Genomic DNA, 13,236 nt, shown 5'->3' with positions numbered 1-13,236 from the left:
AGTAGTGAAGAAGACCTCTAGTGAGCGCTGTCAGGACCCTGTGTCTGAGAGATGGGGAAGACCCCTGAGCCCAATCACAGAGCCTCCACCTCACCCCCTCATACATGAGGACATCAATGACCAGATCCTAGAACTCACCTACAAGATGATTGAGCTGCTGACTGGAGACGTGACACTGCTGGGAATGCTGGGACATTATACAGTAATGCTATGAAGTGATTGGGGAGATGACCTTATCATTGTATGTGTCAGGTTCCTATAAGGTGTCAGGATGTCGCTGTCTATTTCTCCATGGCGGATTGGGAGTATTTAGAAGAACACAAAGATCTGTACAAGGACGTCATGATGGACATCACCAGGTAATAGACAGGACTAAATACACACGGCCTATAATTATCTGTATGTAAAGAATGAATTCAGTCCCTGTATGTGTTTCCTCCAGATCTATCCAGTAATAGGACAACACCAGAGAGATGTCCCCGTCCTCTTCTTCCACAGGACTGTAAACAAGAAGACCCCAGTGTTCCTCAGGATCATCAGGTAGATGGAGAGAAGGTGTCATGAGATCTCCCCTATGATGTGTAGACAGCTGTAAAGATTTTGTATTCAGTCTTGTTTTATCCACCATTATTATGTTTTATATTTGTGTAATGAGAACGGTGGAGATGCCAGGATTAGAGCTGACCATAGATGTGACTTCTCCATCTGCCTGTGACTTTTACAATATTTGTTTCAGGGTGAAGATCTGACCCATATTAATACTACAGAGACATATGTGAGGGGTGATGAGCGGTGTAAAGAGGAGATTCCTACATATGACCACCCAGGTGAGTAGTAACCACTAAATACAGAGAAGTCACAGATTCTTCTCAGTCACCGGCTGTGGCTGCTTTATCGGTTGTGTAGTCCGGCCGTATCACAATCGTGTGATCACCATTTTGCCGCTAGACCACAACATTCTCCTCCGTCCGAAAATGTTCAAATTACTTTGGGAAATTATGAAAGCCCTTTTCTATAGAACTTACAACCTGGAGGATCCACCTACCCCCTGGGATTAGGAGACGCTGACCGTTACCTGCCCAGATCTGTAAACTACAAAGCCAAATGACAGCGTACGTAGAATGTGCTGACAAGTGAGAAAATCACTTGAAGAAAAATACTATGATGGGCCTGTAAGAGAAAGCGGAGGGTAATGATGCTGTTTGCTTCCTAGAACCCTGATATCTTATTGGATGAATCTACCTTCTCTCCTTTCTGTGCTGCTGAATGTGCTCATATGGTCCCTACAAGACCAGGTCCAGTCTTTCTGGCCAAACTTCACTTTTATGATCAACAGCATTAAATGTGCAGTGAGGCCAAGTGTGAATTTCTGTACAATAGCAGCAGAGTTTCCCTTTATCCTGACTTTTCAATTTCTTTTAAAACCAACTAACTTCAAACAGGATTGCAATAAACTATACATAAAAACATTACACCTGTGCCATGATATATCTCTAAGCTGTGCGTGGCTGATGGCTGTAATATACATTTATTCACGCCTGCAGGAGATGTGTTGGCTCCAGCCCTGGTTTCATGGATTCACTCCACGTCATAAATTCCATTATGTTTTCAATCCTAAGGAATTCAGATTACTGCACAATCTCTCCTGAAATGGGGGCGCTAATACTTTCTCTACTCTTCTGGTCAGGACTCATAGTATCTCCAATGGTCCACCATAAATGAGTGTGACTCCGGTTTAGTGTTGGATTTCTCCCTTCATACATACGTTGTTGTTGGGGATGTTACATGTTTATATATTCTTTCTTTTTTTAACAAATTCCCTCTCTATGACAGTTTGATTGTGGTGGGATCGGCCTTCCTCACTTATGTGAGTCTGCAACTCCCTGGTAGTCTTTCAAAAAGATCTCCATTATCTCTTCCAAATGCCCGAAATCTAAATTTAAGACACCTCAGCTCTGCAGTATTGTAAAAAGGTTCACTTTAAATGTCTAATATTTCTTCTTGACACTCATCTGATAGAAAATATTGGTTCTTATCATAGTTTAGATTCCCAAGAGCCACCGAGCCCCATACTCTAATTACCCCAGAGAGGTTTCACCAGTAGTTACTCACTACTTACTGATGGAGACTGTTGAGTTTGATCGTTTCAGTAGATGTGTTATTGTCTGTACTCACAGTTTTGACTACAGTAGTTAGTGCCCAAAATACTCTGATTTAACCCCTTCCTGCTGCCAGTTTTGTGTTCCTAATCAGGGCCCATTTTTCTAATCTGACGTGTGTCACTTTATGTGGTGATAACTTTGGAATTCTTCACAAAGGATAATAAGAAACAAATGGACCTTACAAATTATTTTCCAACTTCTCTTGAATCTGACAATCCCCTGTATACGGTTGTACACTGCTGTCTGGGCACATCGTAGGTTAAGAAGGATGGAGCGCCATTTAGCTATTAGGAATGCAGATTTTTCTGGAATAGTTCGCAGACACAATGTGTTGGGGGAGCTGGTCTTGGTCACCTGGAAGCTTAAAAGATGGCTACTACGAACAGGCTTGTCTTATCTACCCCGTTTACAGATTTCACAAATTACTTTGCTCATCACCCTTTAACCCCTCTACATGGATCTGGAGTTACACAGGGACCCCTAGGCTTGGGCCACAGTGTTACCTGCTGTTCTGTTGAGTGAGATGGGGAGAAGAATAGTCAGGTAGCCGGGTCAGAACCAGGAGGGCAGAGAAAATACAAAATCACACAAAAGTAGTCAGTAAACGGGCCGAGGTCACAACAGAAACAAATCCACAAGCCGGGAGCTGAGCACAGAGGACTGAACCAGAGGAGAACAAGGCTGTATCTGGCAGCTGCCGGCAATATGCTTCCAGCTTTAGTAGGGTGCGGTGCTTTCCAAATGGCTGAAGCAGGGAGCAGATTACTCCAGCTGGACAGCACACACACCCATACTGCCAGACTGGATGGTACTACTGGTCCCAGCAACCCTAATCTTAGTGGCTGCGCAGAGCCTGTGTCTCGCAGAGCTTCTGACGTCTCCTCCATCACCAGCGCCGCCTGCAGAATGAATAAGGCGGCGCCTGGTGACGGAAGCAGACGTCACACAAGTCGAAGCAGGAGGAGAAGTAGATGTCCCAGAGGAGATGGGACACATCATTTGCAGAAGCCCTAATATGACAAAATGTCAGAAAACCAGAGCAGTAGAAATCCTCATAAAGTGACTATATTTTGGAAATTATAACCCTCAGTGAATTACTCTATAGGAGTAGTGACTATTTTGACTCCACAGTCACTTTCCAGAAATTACCACGCAATGGACGTTGGAGAGTGAAAATTGCAAATGGGCTAGTTTATTACCCAACACATAGTGCCCAGATTGTGCTCCAGGAGACACACAGCATAAATTAAGTGGGTTCTTCTCACTATAGTAATGTCAAATACATGGATGCTAAATGTGATTTAGGCACACTGCAAGGCTCAGAAGTGAGGGGGAGATCTGACTTTGGGAGAGCGGATATTGCTGAATTGGTTTATGGAAGCCATGTTGCTTTTCAAGAGCCTTTGAGCCACTAATAATGTGGAAACCTCTGTTTTTCCATTGACAGATGAGGGATCTGTGTGGGGATTTGTTTTTTGTGGGATGAGTAGAAGTTTTTATTGGTATTATTTTCGCCTGCATAACATCATTTGGTGGCTTTTTGTTCCATATTTGGGAGGCAGAATGAAAAAACAGTTGAACACCACGCTCTACTGGTCCATCCTATGAGGTTTTCTATAAGACAGTCATTGTCCTGGTGAATAAGTGAATTTTTTTTTATATAGCTTGCCTTTTTTACGGACCGTTTAAGTAGAAATGTTCAAAAATATAAAATTCAAGGATTTTTTATTAAAAAATAATAATTGGTTTTCTTCTTGGCAGATGACTGTACCAGGAGATCAGAGGGACAGCTGACACCTTCAATTTTCAAATCAGATAATTTTCAGATCCTACAGGATACAATTGAAATGAATGTCATTACTCCAGATATACCATCATCCCTTCACAGCAAAGATCTGTCATCTGATCCTATGAAACAGGTCCTGTCTTCTGATTCATTACTGACTACTAAGGAAAATCAAAGTCACAAAATAAGCATTAAAAAACAAACTGCTTCTAATGCAAAGAAGCAATTTTCACGTTCAGAATATGGAAATAGTTTTCCTCTCAAAAAGTCTTTTCTTAAACATCAAAAAATTCACACAGCAAAGAATAGATTTTCATGTTCCAAGTGTGGGAAATGTTTTAATCAGAAATCAGATCTTGTTAGGCACCAGAGAACTCACACAGGGGAGAAGCCTTTTCCATGTTCAGAATGTGGGAAATCTTTTACAAAGAAATCAACTCTTATCAACCATCAGAGAACTCACACAGGAGAAAAGCCATTTTCCTGTTCAGAATGTGAGAAATGTTTTACAGAGAAATCATCTCTTATCAAACATCACAAAACTCACACAGGGGAGAAGCATTTTTCATGTTCAGAATGTGGGAAATATTTTGCACAGAAATCAACTCTTATCAGACATCAGAGAACTCACACAGGGGAGAAGCTTTTTTCATGTTCAGAATGTGGGAAATATTTTACAGAGAAATCAACTCTTATCAGACATCAGAGAACTCACACAGGGGAGAAGCCTACTTCATGTTCAGAATGTGGGAAATGTTTTAACCAGAAATCGGATCTTGATAAGCACCAGAGAACTCACAAAGGGGAGAAGCCTTTTTCATGTTCAAAATGTGGGAAATGTTATAACCAGAAAGTGCATCTTGATAACCACCGCAGAATCCACACAGGGGAGAATGTGGCAACTACACCCAACTAGTCTCTGTACAGACTAGAACGGCCCTAGCTGCACAACTAAAAATGCCACCACGCACCTAACTAACTAATAAGCCGTTGAGGAGTTTCTCATACCTCCTGAGGAACCAGAGGGGAGGCGGCAACACACTGTCAACAAGGGGAAAGGAAAGTATGAAGTAAAATATGAAAACCCTGAATGAGAAAAAAAAACACATATAGGGCAAAGAAGGCAAGCTAAGGAGAACCAAAAATAAAAAGAACAAGTATAATCTCCTAGAAACCTAACATTGTTAGAATGAAAAGGTACTGGGAGGGAAAGCAAACTGACCGGGAGGATAGTTTCACCTTTGTGGTGAAACGTATAAAATTCATCCTCACCAACTGTATATGTAAAACCTGTCCATTTATAATGACCACGGACAAGATAAAGATTCCCAACTCACATCAGGACCACAAGATCCCAGGTACTTTCAGCTGCATCACAATGAACTTATTTATATGTACCAAATGTCCAACTGGGGGTCTGTATGTAGGGGAGACAAGGCAAAAACTTAAAACAAGGATGAATTCTCATCGCCACACAATAAAAGAATAGATCTACTTGTGTCCACACATATTTACGGCCACAACTGCTTCTCCCTCTCCCATACTGATAGTTCTGCTTCACGTCACTTGTCTTATCTATTGCATTATTCCTGTGCCCTGTTGTGTATAAATATGTGACTCTTCAGATTTTGTGTTATACTATGTCTGATGAAGAGACCTGAGTAGTCTCGAAAGCTTACTGACTAATGGCTAACTGAAAACATGGTATCAACCACTAAGGACTCTCAAATTTTAATATTTTTCTCCAAACAGCAATTTTAAGATTTCTCCACAGGTGTTCAATGGGATTTAGATCCGGATTCATTGCTGGTCAGAACTCTCCAGCACTTTGTTTCCATCTATTTTCTGGGTCATTGTCATGCTGGAAGCCCCCCAGCTTTCTGACACTAGGCACAACATTATGCCCCAAAATCCTTTGCTAATCTTCAGATTTCATGATTCCTTGCACACAAAGTACCTGAACAGAGGCAGCAAAACAACCCCATAACATCTTTGAAGCTCCACCATATTTGACTTGATATGTTATAAATTTATTGATTATGCTGCGCACCTTGGACAGAGGAACATCCGGATCTCTAAAGATGGACTTATAATCTTGAAATTATTGATATTCTTCAACAATTTTGGTTCTCAAGTCCTCAGACAGTTCTCTTCTCCTTTTTCTGTTTTCTCCATGCTTAGTGTGCCACACATATGCACACAATGCAAAGATTGAATCCATTTCTCCCATTTTTATCTGGTTTTAGTTGTGATTTTCATATTGCCCACACTTGTTACTTGCCACAATTGCGTTTGAACAAGCTTCACATGCTTGAAACAAAGTTGTTTACCCACAATTTTGGCAAGGTGTCAACAATTTTGTCCAAAATTATGTTCAATTTGCCTTTTTTTTCTCTGTTTTCTTGTGTTGTTCCAATACATGCCAAGGAAATAAACATGTATAACAAAACATGTAATTGCAATAATTTTCTGGGAGCATTACTTCATTTTCTGGAACAATTCCAACAGTTTTGACCATGACTTGTTTTTGTTGCCTTTTTAATTTGTTGCAGCATATTATCCTCTTCATGTTCAGCTATATTAGGAGGCTTGTAGCAAAGTCCAATTAGCAGCTTTCCATTATTGCCATTTCCATGTACATTACCCAAACTGATTTTACATCAGGGATGTAAAGCTCAAAACATGCAGAGGGCCAAAATGAAAAATTGTCGTGTACCAACCAGTATACAGTATAATGAGCCCAACATAGTCCTCCATACAGAATAATGGGCCCCACATAGTCCTCCATACAGTATGATTAGCCCCACATAACTTTCCATACAGTACAATGAGCCCCACATAGCTTTCCATACCATATAATGGGCCCCACAAAATCCTTCATGCAGAATAATGGCCCCACATAGGTGTAGTGGTTCTGGTGTCGTGGGTCAAATATAATCACCAAAAGTTGGACATGTGTGCTGTACATTGTTGAAGCTGCCCCCCATGTCGTCATTGAGCTTGAGGTCTTAAATTGGTTTTAATGAAAATACCCACCCCTCTACCTATTTTTCTTTCCTATCCGTTTGAATGCAGTGTAACCCTCTATGTTTGTCACCCAGTCATGGCTTTCATCCAGCCAGGTTTCTGTAATGCCCACCACATCGTAATCTGTGGCTGACCTAAGAGTCTGATTCATTCATTTTGTTTTCAAGATTTCTTGCATTTGCCTGCAGACATTTAATACTATTAGCACATTTATTACTGCTACTCGCCTTCTTACTTTCCTTGAATGTCTCACTCTCTCTGTCTACTCTACCCCCTTATTTGCATAGCTACCCTCCCTTCCCCCAAATACTAATTTGAAAGCTCCTCCATTCATCTGACCATTTTTTCCCCCAGCACATCTGCATGCACCCCATTGAGGTGCAGCCTGTCCCTATCGTAGAGCCTGTAGCCGACAGAGAAGTCAGCCCAGTTCTCCATGAACCCAAACCCTTTCTTCCTGAGAATTATCTTCTTAAGTTCCCGCTGACTTTCTAGTGACGTAGTGGAATCAGCAGTATTTCTGAAAACACCTGTACTTCAGCTTCTCTCCTAATTCCCTGTAATAATTTTTAAAGACCTTTCACCTCCCTATAACTTTGTCATTGGTACCAATGTGTACATGACTGCTTTGTTTTCCCCAGCCCCAGCCTATAATCTGTCTATCTGATCGCATGAAGATCCCCCTGTTAGGGGCACACAAAATGTGTGTGTTCTCATCTTAGTTGTCTGATTGATGGGCTGTGGTCGGGGTTTCACCGCACATCACAGCCCAGCATCAACCGCGCACTTTCCCTCTCTGCTCTAGTTGGGAAAGAGCAATAAAAAATGAATGAGTGACATCTCATTTGTTCTCAGCTGAAATCGGGCTGAGAACAAATTCGCAGCATTCTGCGATTTGCCATGTATCTCGGACGAGACTCGCCAATGCAAGTCAATCAAGTCAATGAGTGTGTGAAAAAAATCGCACAGCACTCGGACCATGCGAGTGCCCTCCGATTTTCACGCACCAGTCTCTTTAAAAGCCGGCAATTCATCAGCCGCATACAGTTACACTACATCGGTACCCGACAATTTAGAATAGAAATAATAGCTATACACATAGAATAGATAGATAGAAAGGTGTCAGTCATGTATATAATTAGTACAGTGACAGTGTTGGTTACTGTACTTGTCATTTATTGTTAAATTAAAGTATTTATTTAAAAAAATTGGTGTGGGGTCCCCCGTAATTTTATAGTCTAGCAGAGGTTAAGCAGACGGCTGGGGCAGATTTTTGAAGCTCGGGAAGGGGGTAATACCCACGGAGCTTCCCAGGCTACTAATATCAGCCCTCCAGCTGAATACTTAGCCTTTACAGGCTATTAAAATGGGGGACCCGCAAAAAAATTACTTGGGGTCCCCCTATTTTAACAGCTAGCAAAGGCTATGCAGACAGTTGGGGACTAATATTAATAGCCTAGGAAGGGGCCATGAATATTGGCCCCCTCCGAGGCTAGAAACAGCAGCCCTCAGCCACCCCAGAAGTGGCGCATCCATAGGATGCACCAATTCTGGCACTTAGCCTCCGCTCTGCCCACTACCCTGTAGCGGTGGCAGTGGGGTAATAGGGTTGGGGTTGATGTCAGCTTATAAGGCCAGCTGACATGAAGCCCAGTGTTAGTAATGGGGGCGTATATAAGACGCCCCCATTACTAACACCATAGTGAAAGTGATATGTGAAATAACTACAAGAGTACCATGAATAAAATATTTTATTTGAAATAAACACAGAGACCTTTTATTGTTCTAAATTAAACCCTACTTACCATAACGCCCATTCCAGATGAAGCCAATGTCCTCTGCAATGAAAGTTAACTAATAAAGCAACCTCATCCTTACCTAACTAGAAACACTAGCGATTTTAGGCCACGGCCCCACTATCAGTATTTGGTCAGTATTCGGTCAGTATTTTTTTCTCAGGAGTGGGAGCCAAAACCAGGTGAGGAACAATCAGAGAAAAGGTATAATAGAAACAAGTCACCAATTCTGCATTTATCCCCCATTCCTGAGAAAAAATACTGACCGAATACCGATAGTGGGATCAGGGCCTTAGAATAAAAAACTGCATTGTATTGACATCAGGGGTATAGATTTGAGTAACTAACTCAAAACCAACAAGGAATAAAGTGCAGATTTTTGGGGGCACATGATACAATATATACAGTTGAAATCAGAAGTTTACATACACTATATAAAAAGACACATTTGCAGGTTTTTCTTTATATCTGACATGAAATCAAAATAAACCTTTCCCGTTTTAGGTCAATTAGGATTACCATCATTTTTTTTATTTGCCAAATGCCAGAATAATGAGAGAGAATGTTTTTAAGGCATTTTTATTACTTACTGCAAAGTCAAAAGTTTACATACATTTCATTAGTATTTGGTACCATTGCTCTTAAACTGAATGACTTGGGTGAAACGTTTGGGATATCCTTCCACAAGCTTCTCACAATAGTTGGTCGGAATTTGGGCCCATTCCTCCCGACAAAACTGGTGTAACTGATCCCGGTTTGTAGGTCGCCTTGCTCGCACCTGCCTTTTCAGCTTTGCCCATACATTTTCAATAGGATTGAGATCAGGGCTTTGTGATGACCGCTCCAAAACATTGACTTTGTTATCCTTAAGCCACTTTGTTACCATTTTGGCAGTATGCTTCGGGTCATTGTCTATTTGGAAGACCCATTTCCACCCAAGCTTTAACTTCTTGGCTGATGTCTTGAGATGTTGCTTCAGTATTGCCACATAATCTTCTTTGCTAATGAAGCCATCTATTTTGTGAAGTGCACCAGTCCCTCCTGCAGCAAAACAACCCCACAACATGATGCTGCCCCACATATGTTTCACAGTTGGGATGGTGTTCTTAGGCTTCCAAGCTTCTCCCTTTTTCCTCCCAACGTAACAATAGTTATTATGCCCAAAAAGTTGAATTTTAGTTTCATCAGACCACAGGATGTCTCCAAAAATTAAGGTCTTTGTTCCTGTGTGCATTTGCAAACAGTAAACTGGCTTTTTTATGTTTCTTTTGGAGTAATGGCTTCTTCCTGGCAGAGTGGCCTTTCAGCTCATGTTGATATAGTACTCGTTTCACTGTGGATATTGACACAGTCTTACCAGCTTCCGCCATCATCTTCACAAGGTCTTTTGCTTTTGTCCTTGGGTTGATATGCACATGTCGGACCAAAGCACATTCATCTCTGGGACACAGAACCCGTCTCCTTTCTGAGCGGTATGATGGCTGGACATTCCCATTTTGTTTTTACTTGCGTATAATTGTTTGTACAGATGAACGAGGCACCTTCAGGCATCTTGAAATTGTACCCAAGGATGAGCCAGACAAGTACAAGTCCATAATTCTCTTTCTGATATCTTGGCTGATTTCTTTAGACTTTCCCATGATGCTGCACAAAGAAGCAGTGTGTTTCAGGTGTGCATTAAAATACATCCACAGGTGTGTCTCAGAAGCTTCCAAACCCATGACATCATCATATAGGCAGTCCAGAATTGTTTAAAGGCATAGTAATCTTAGTGTATGTAAACTTTTGACTTTGCAGTAAGTAATAAAAATGCCTTAAAACATTCTCTCTCCTTATTCCGGCATTTGGCAAATATTAAAAACTATGGTAATTATGGTAATCCTAATTGACCTAAAACGGGAAAGGTTTATTCTGATTTCATGTCAGATATTGAGAAAAATATGATATGTCTTTTTATATAATGTATGTAAACTTCTGGTTTCAACTGTAAATACACCGACTCTGCTAAAGGACAACATGTCCCAGCAGTCCCAAAAAACGTCCACCAATGAGGACACAGCAAACATGGCCAGCAATGTAACTCAAGTACCACAAAGTCACCACAAGTAAGAAATGATTATATCTGCCTAAAAAGCAAACTATACCGGCGGCCTGGATGAACGGACCTGCCGGCACCATACTGGAACTGCTGTGGATCAACTGGTCCCAGGAGTCCTGGCTGAGGAACCATTGCTACCAATGCAGCAGACATGGCAGGTGAGTGGAATGAATGGGAATAATTATAAAACAAAAGCCAACGATCCAATGGACCGGCCGTCTACACTACTGCGATAGACGCAGATGGCAATATATACAATTGCAAAGAACACAGATAGAAATATATAAAGCTTTCATAAAGGAGTTTTATCATCTCTTACTAAACGCATTGCCAGATAATTATTAGGAGAAAAAACAAGTGTGAATGGTGAATCAGATAGTGATTCACAGGAAGCAGATACATTATTTACAAAAGAAAACTGAACGTGTGCACAGGGTGCTACTGGGAGATACATATAGTGAATCACAGCTGATCATTAGACATTATGTAAATTGTATGTCCACATTTCTGAATAAGGAAACACATTGTTTTGATGTAAAATTGAAATTAAATATACATCGCCAAGCCGAAAAACAAGGAAATATTAGTAGATGAAAAACAAATCGTTTTTGAAGTTCACGCCATGGTGGGACTCGGTGTTTAGAGTCAGGATCCAATAGGCTTCCCTCAGGGCCGGCTGCTTCTGCCAGCTGTCACCACGGGCCAAAAGATCGACCTTTTCGAGTCCGAAAAATAATTAACATGAAGTATCCTGTTTATGTATTATAGTAAAATGTTTGGCCGCACCAGAATACCCGGAGTTGTTGGTGATGTTGATGTGTTCGGCGATCCTCCTCTTCTTCAGTTTACGTGTGGTATAGCCAATATACTGAAGCTGACGGCTACTGCAGAATATACCGTATACCATGTGACTGGACTCACAATTTATGTCCCCTCGCAAGATTTTGACCTTTTTCAAACAATAAGAGATGTAAATCGCTGTATTCGATTATTAACAGTTACAAAACATTTCTTCAATGAGTCCGAAGAGTCTTCCACTCCTAATAACATGATGGCAAAGATTATGGAACATGATGATGCTACACTTACAGTCGTTCAACAGACTGCCTTACTAACTTTGTCTTCGTTACAGGATCCAGATTTTTCTTAGAATAAACTACAAGACCGAGGAATTAACATCATCCCATCTAACCCTGCATACTATCCTCTGCAATCCAGGGTTCCATCTTTAGTTTTATTTCAAACTCTAGTTGAAAACGACCTTAAAAAAATTACACGGTGGTATCTGTAATTTGAAGTATAATAGTAAGTTTGATATGCTCCAGCGGTTAGAGAACTTCAACAAAATGTTAGTATAACCATCCAGCAATCAGACAAAGGTGGATGTGTTGTGGTATTGGACACTGAATTGTATTGTAACATGGGTCTTTCCATCCTCAGCGACACAAACACCTACACCACCTTAAGGTCTGATCCTACTAATGCATTTACATCTGAGTTACCAGAATGTCTGTGTCAAGGATTCCACAGGATCCCGATTACTCATAGAGACCACCCACTGTGATCTCTGGAGTGAACAGTTCTCTGCTGCCCCCTATTGTCTGGACAATTGCACAATTGGCCGACAATCAATATAGGTGGCTGCAGGCTGTTCTCACTATGTAGGTATCAGCAAGCTAGCAGTGAGCGTACGGCGTACACACCACCTTTCAACACATGAAATATATGTATGCACCCTTGTACGATCGCTGTCACTTCACAATAACCCAAGAAAGATTATTCTTTGCCACCACCAATCTGTTTTTCCGGACGATTGGACGCCTTATAGGTAGCGTGTGGCTTCGGAGGAGGAACGAGTACAGAGCAAAAGAAACAGAACTATTAAATTTTATATAAGGAAAAAAGGGAAAATTTCAGCCTACCATGCATATGCCATAAGGGTCCACTGGCCGCATGCTCAAAAGCCGCATCACAGAGCATGTTACTGGAGGACTCCGAATCCTAATGCAGTGAGTCCTCCATGTCAGGGCTCAGCAAACATTTTGCTGATTTTCACTGTGGTGATTTTTCCACACTTAAGGTTATTGGTATAGACAAGGTGCAAAGACAAATAGGTGGAGGAGATAGAGAAAAGCTTCTTCTAGCTAGAGAAGCCTCATGGATTCTTAAACTTAACTCTCACATTCCCAATGGTCTCAATTTTTGCAATGATCTATTGTACATTTTTTGAGACTTTTTTCTAATGGTGTACATAATTTGCCAGCATACCATGCACATAAGTTTAATTTATGCATATTACTGAGCAATTATCCTCAGGAGGATTTTCATTCACTAATGAACTTCCTGTTCTTTGTTGTCTCAACCCTA

General features: G+C 41.1%; 1 protein-coding gene across 1 annotated transcript; it reads left to right on the top strand.

Moving 5' to 3' along the window:
* Positions 1–227: 227 nt before the first annotated feature.
* On the top strand, positions 228–6,295 carry LOC141217352 (uncharacterized). The gene is made up of 4 exons (XM_073665779.1): positions 228–252; positions 443–540; positions 737–827; positions 3,924–6,295. The coding sequence occupies exons 1-4, from the start codon at positions 228–230 to the stop codon at positions 4,862–4,864; spliced, it is 1,155 nt and encodes a 384-aa protein (XP_073521880.1). The 3' UTR covers positions 4,865–6,295.
* The last annotated feature ends 6,941 nt before the right edge of the window (positions 6,296–13,236 follow it).

Source organism: Phyllobates terribilis, unplaced genomic scaffold (assembly GCF_046119375.1).
Source record: "Phyllobates terribilis strain yellow unplaced genomic scaffold, ASM4611937v1 Scaffold_238__1_contigs__length_3037890, whole genome shotgun sequence".
Lineage (NCBI taxonomy): Eukaryota > Metazoa > Chordata > Amphibia > Anura > Dendrobatidae > Phyllobates > Phyllobates terribilis.
This window is presented reverse-complemented; position numbering and strand designations above follow the sequence as displayed.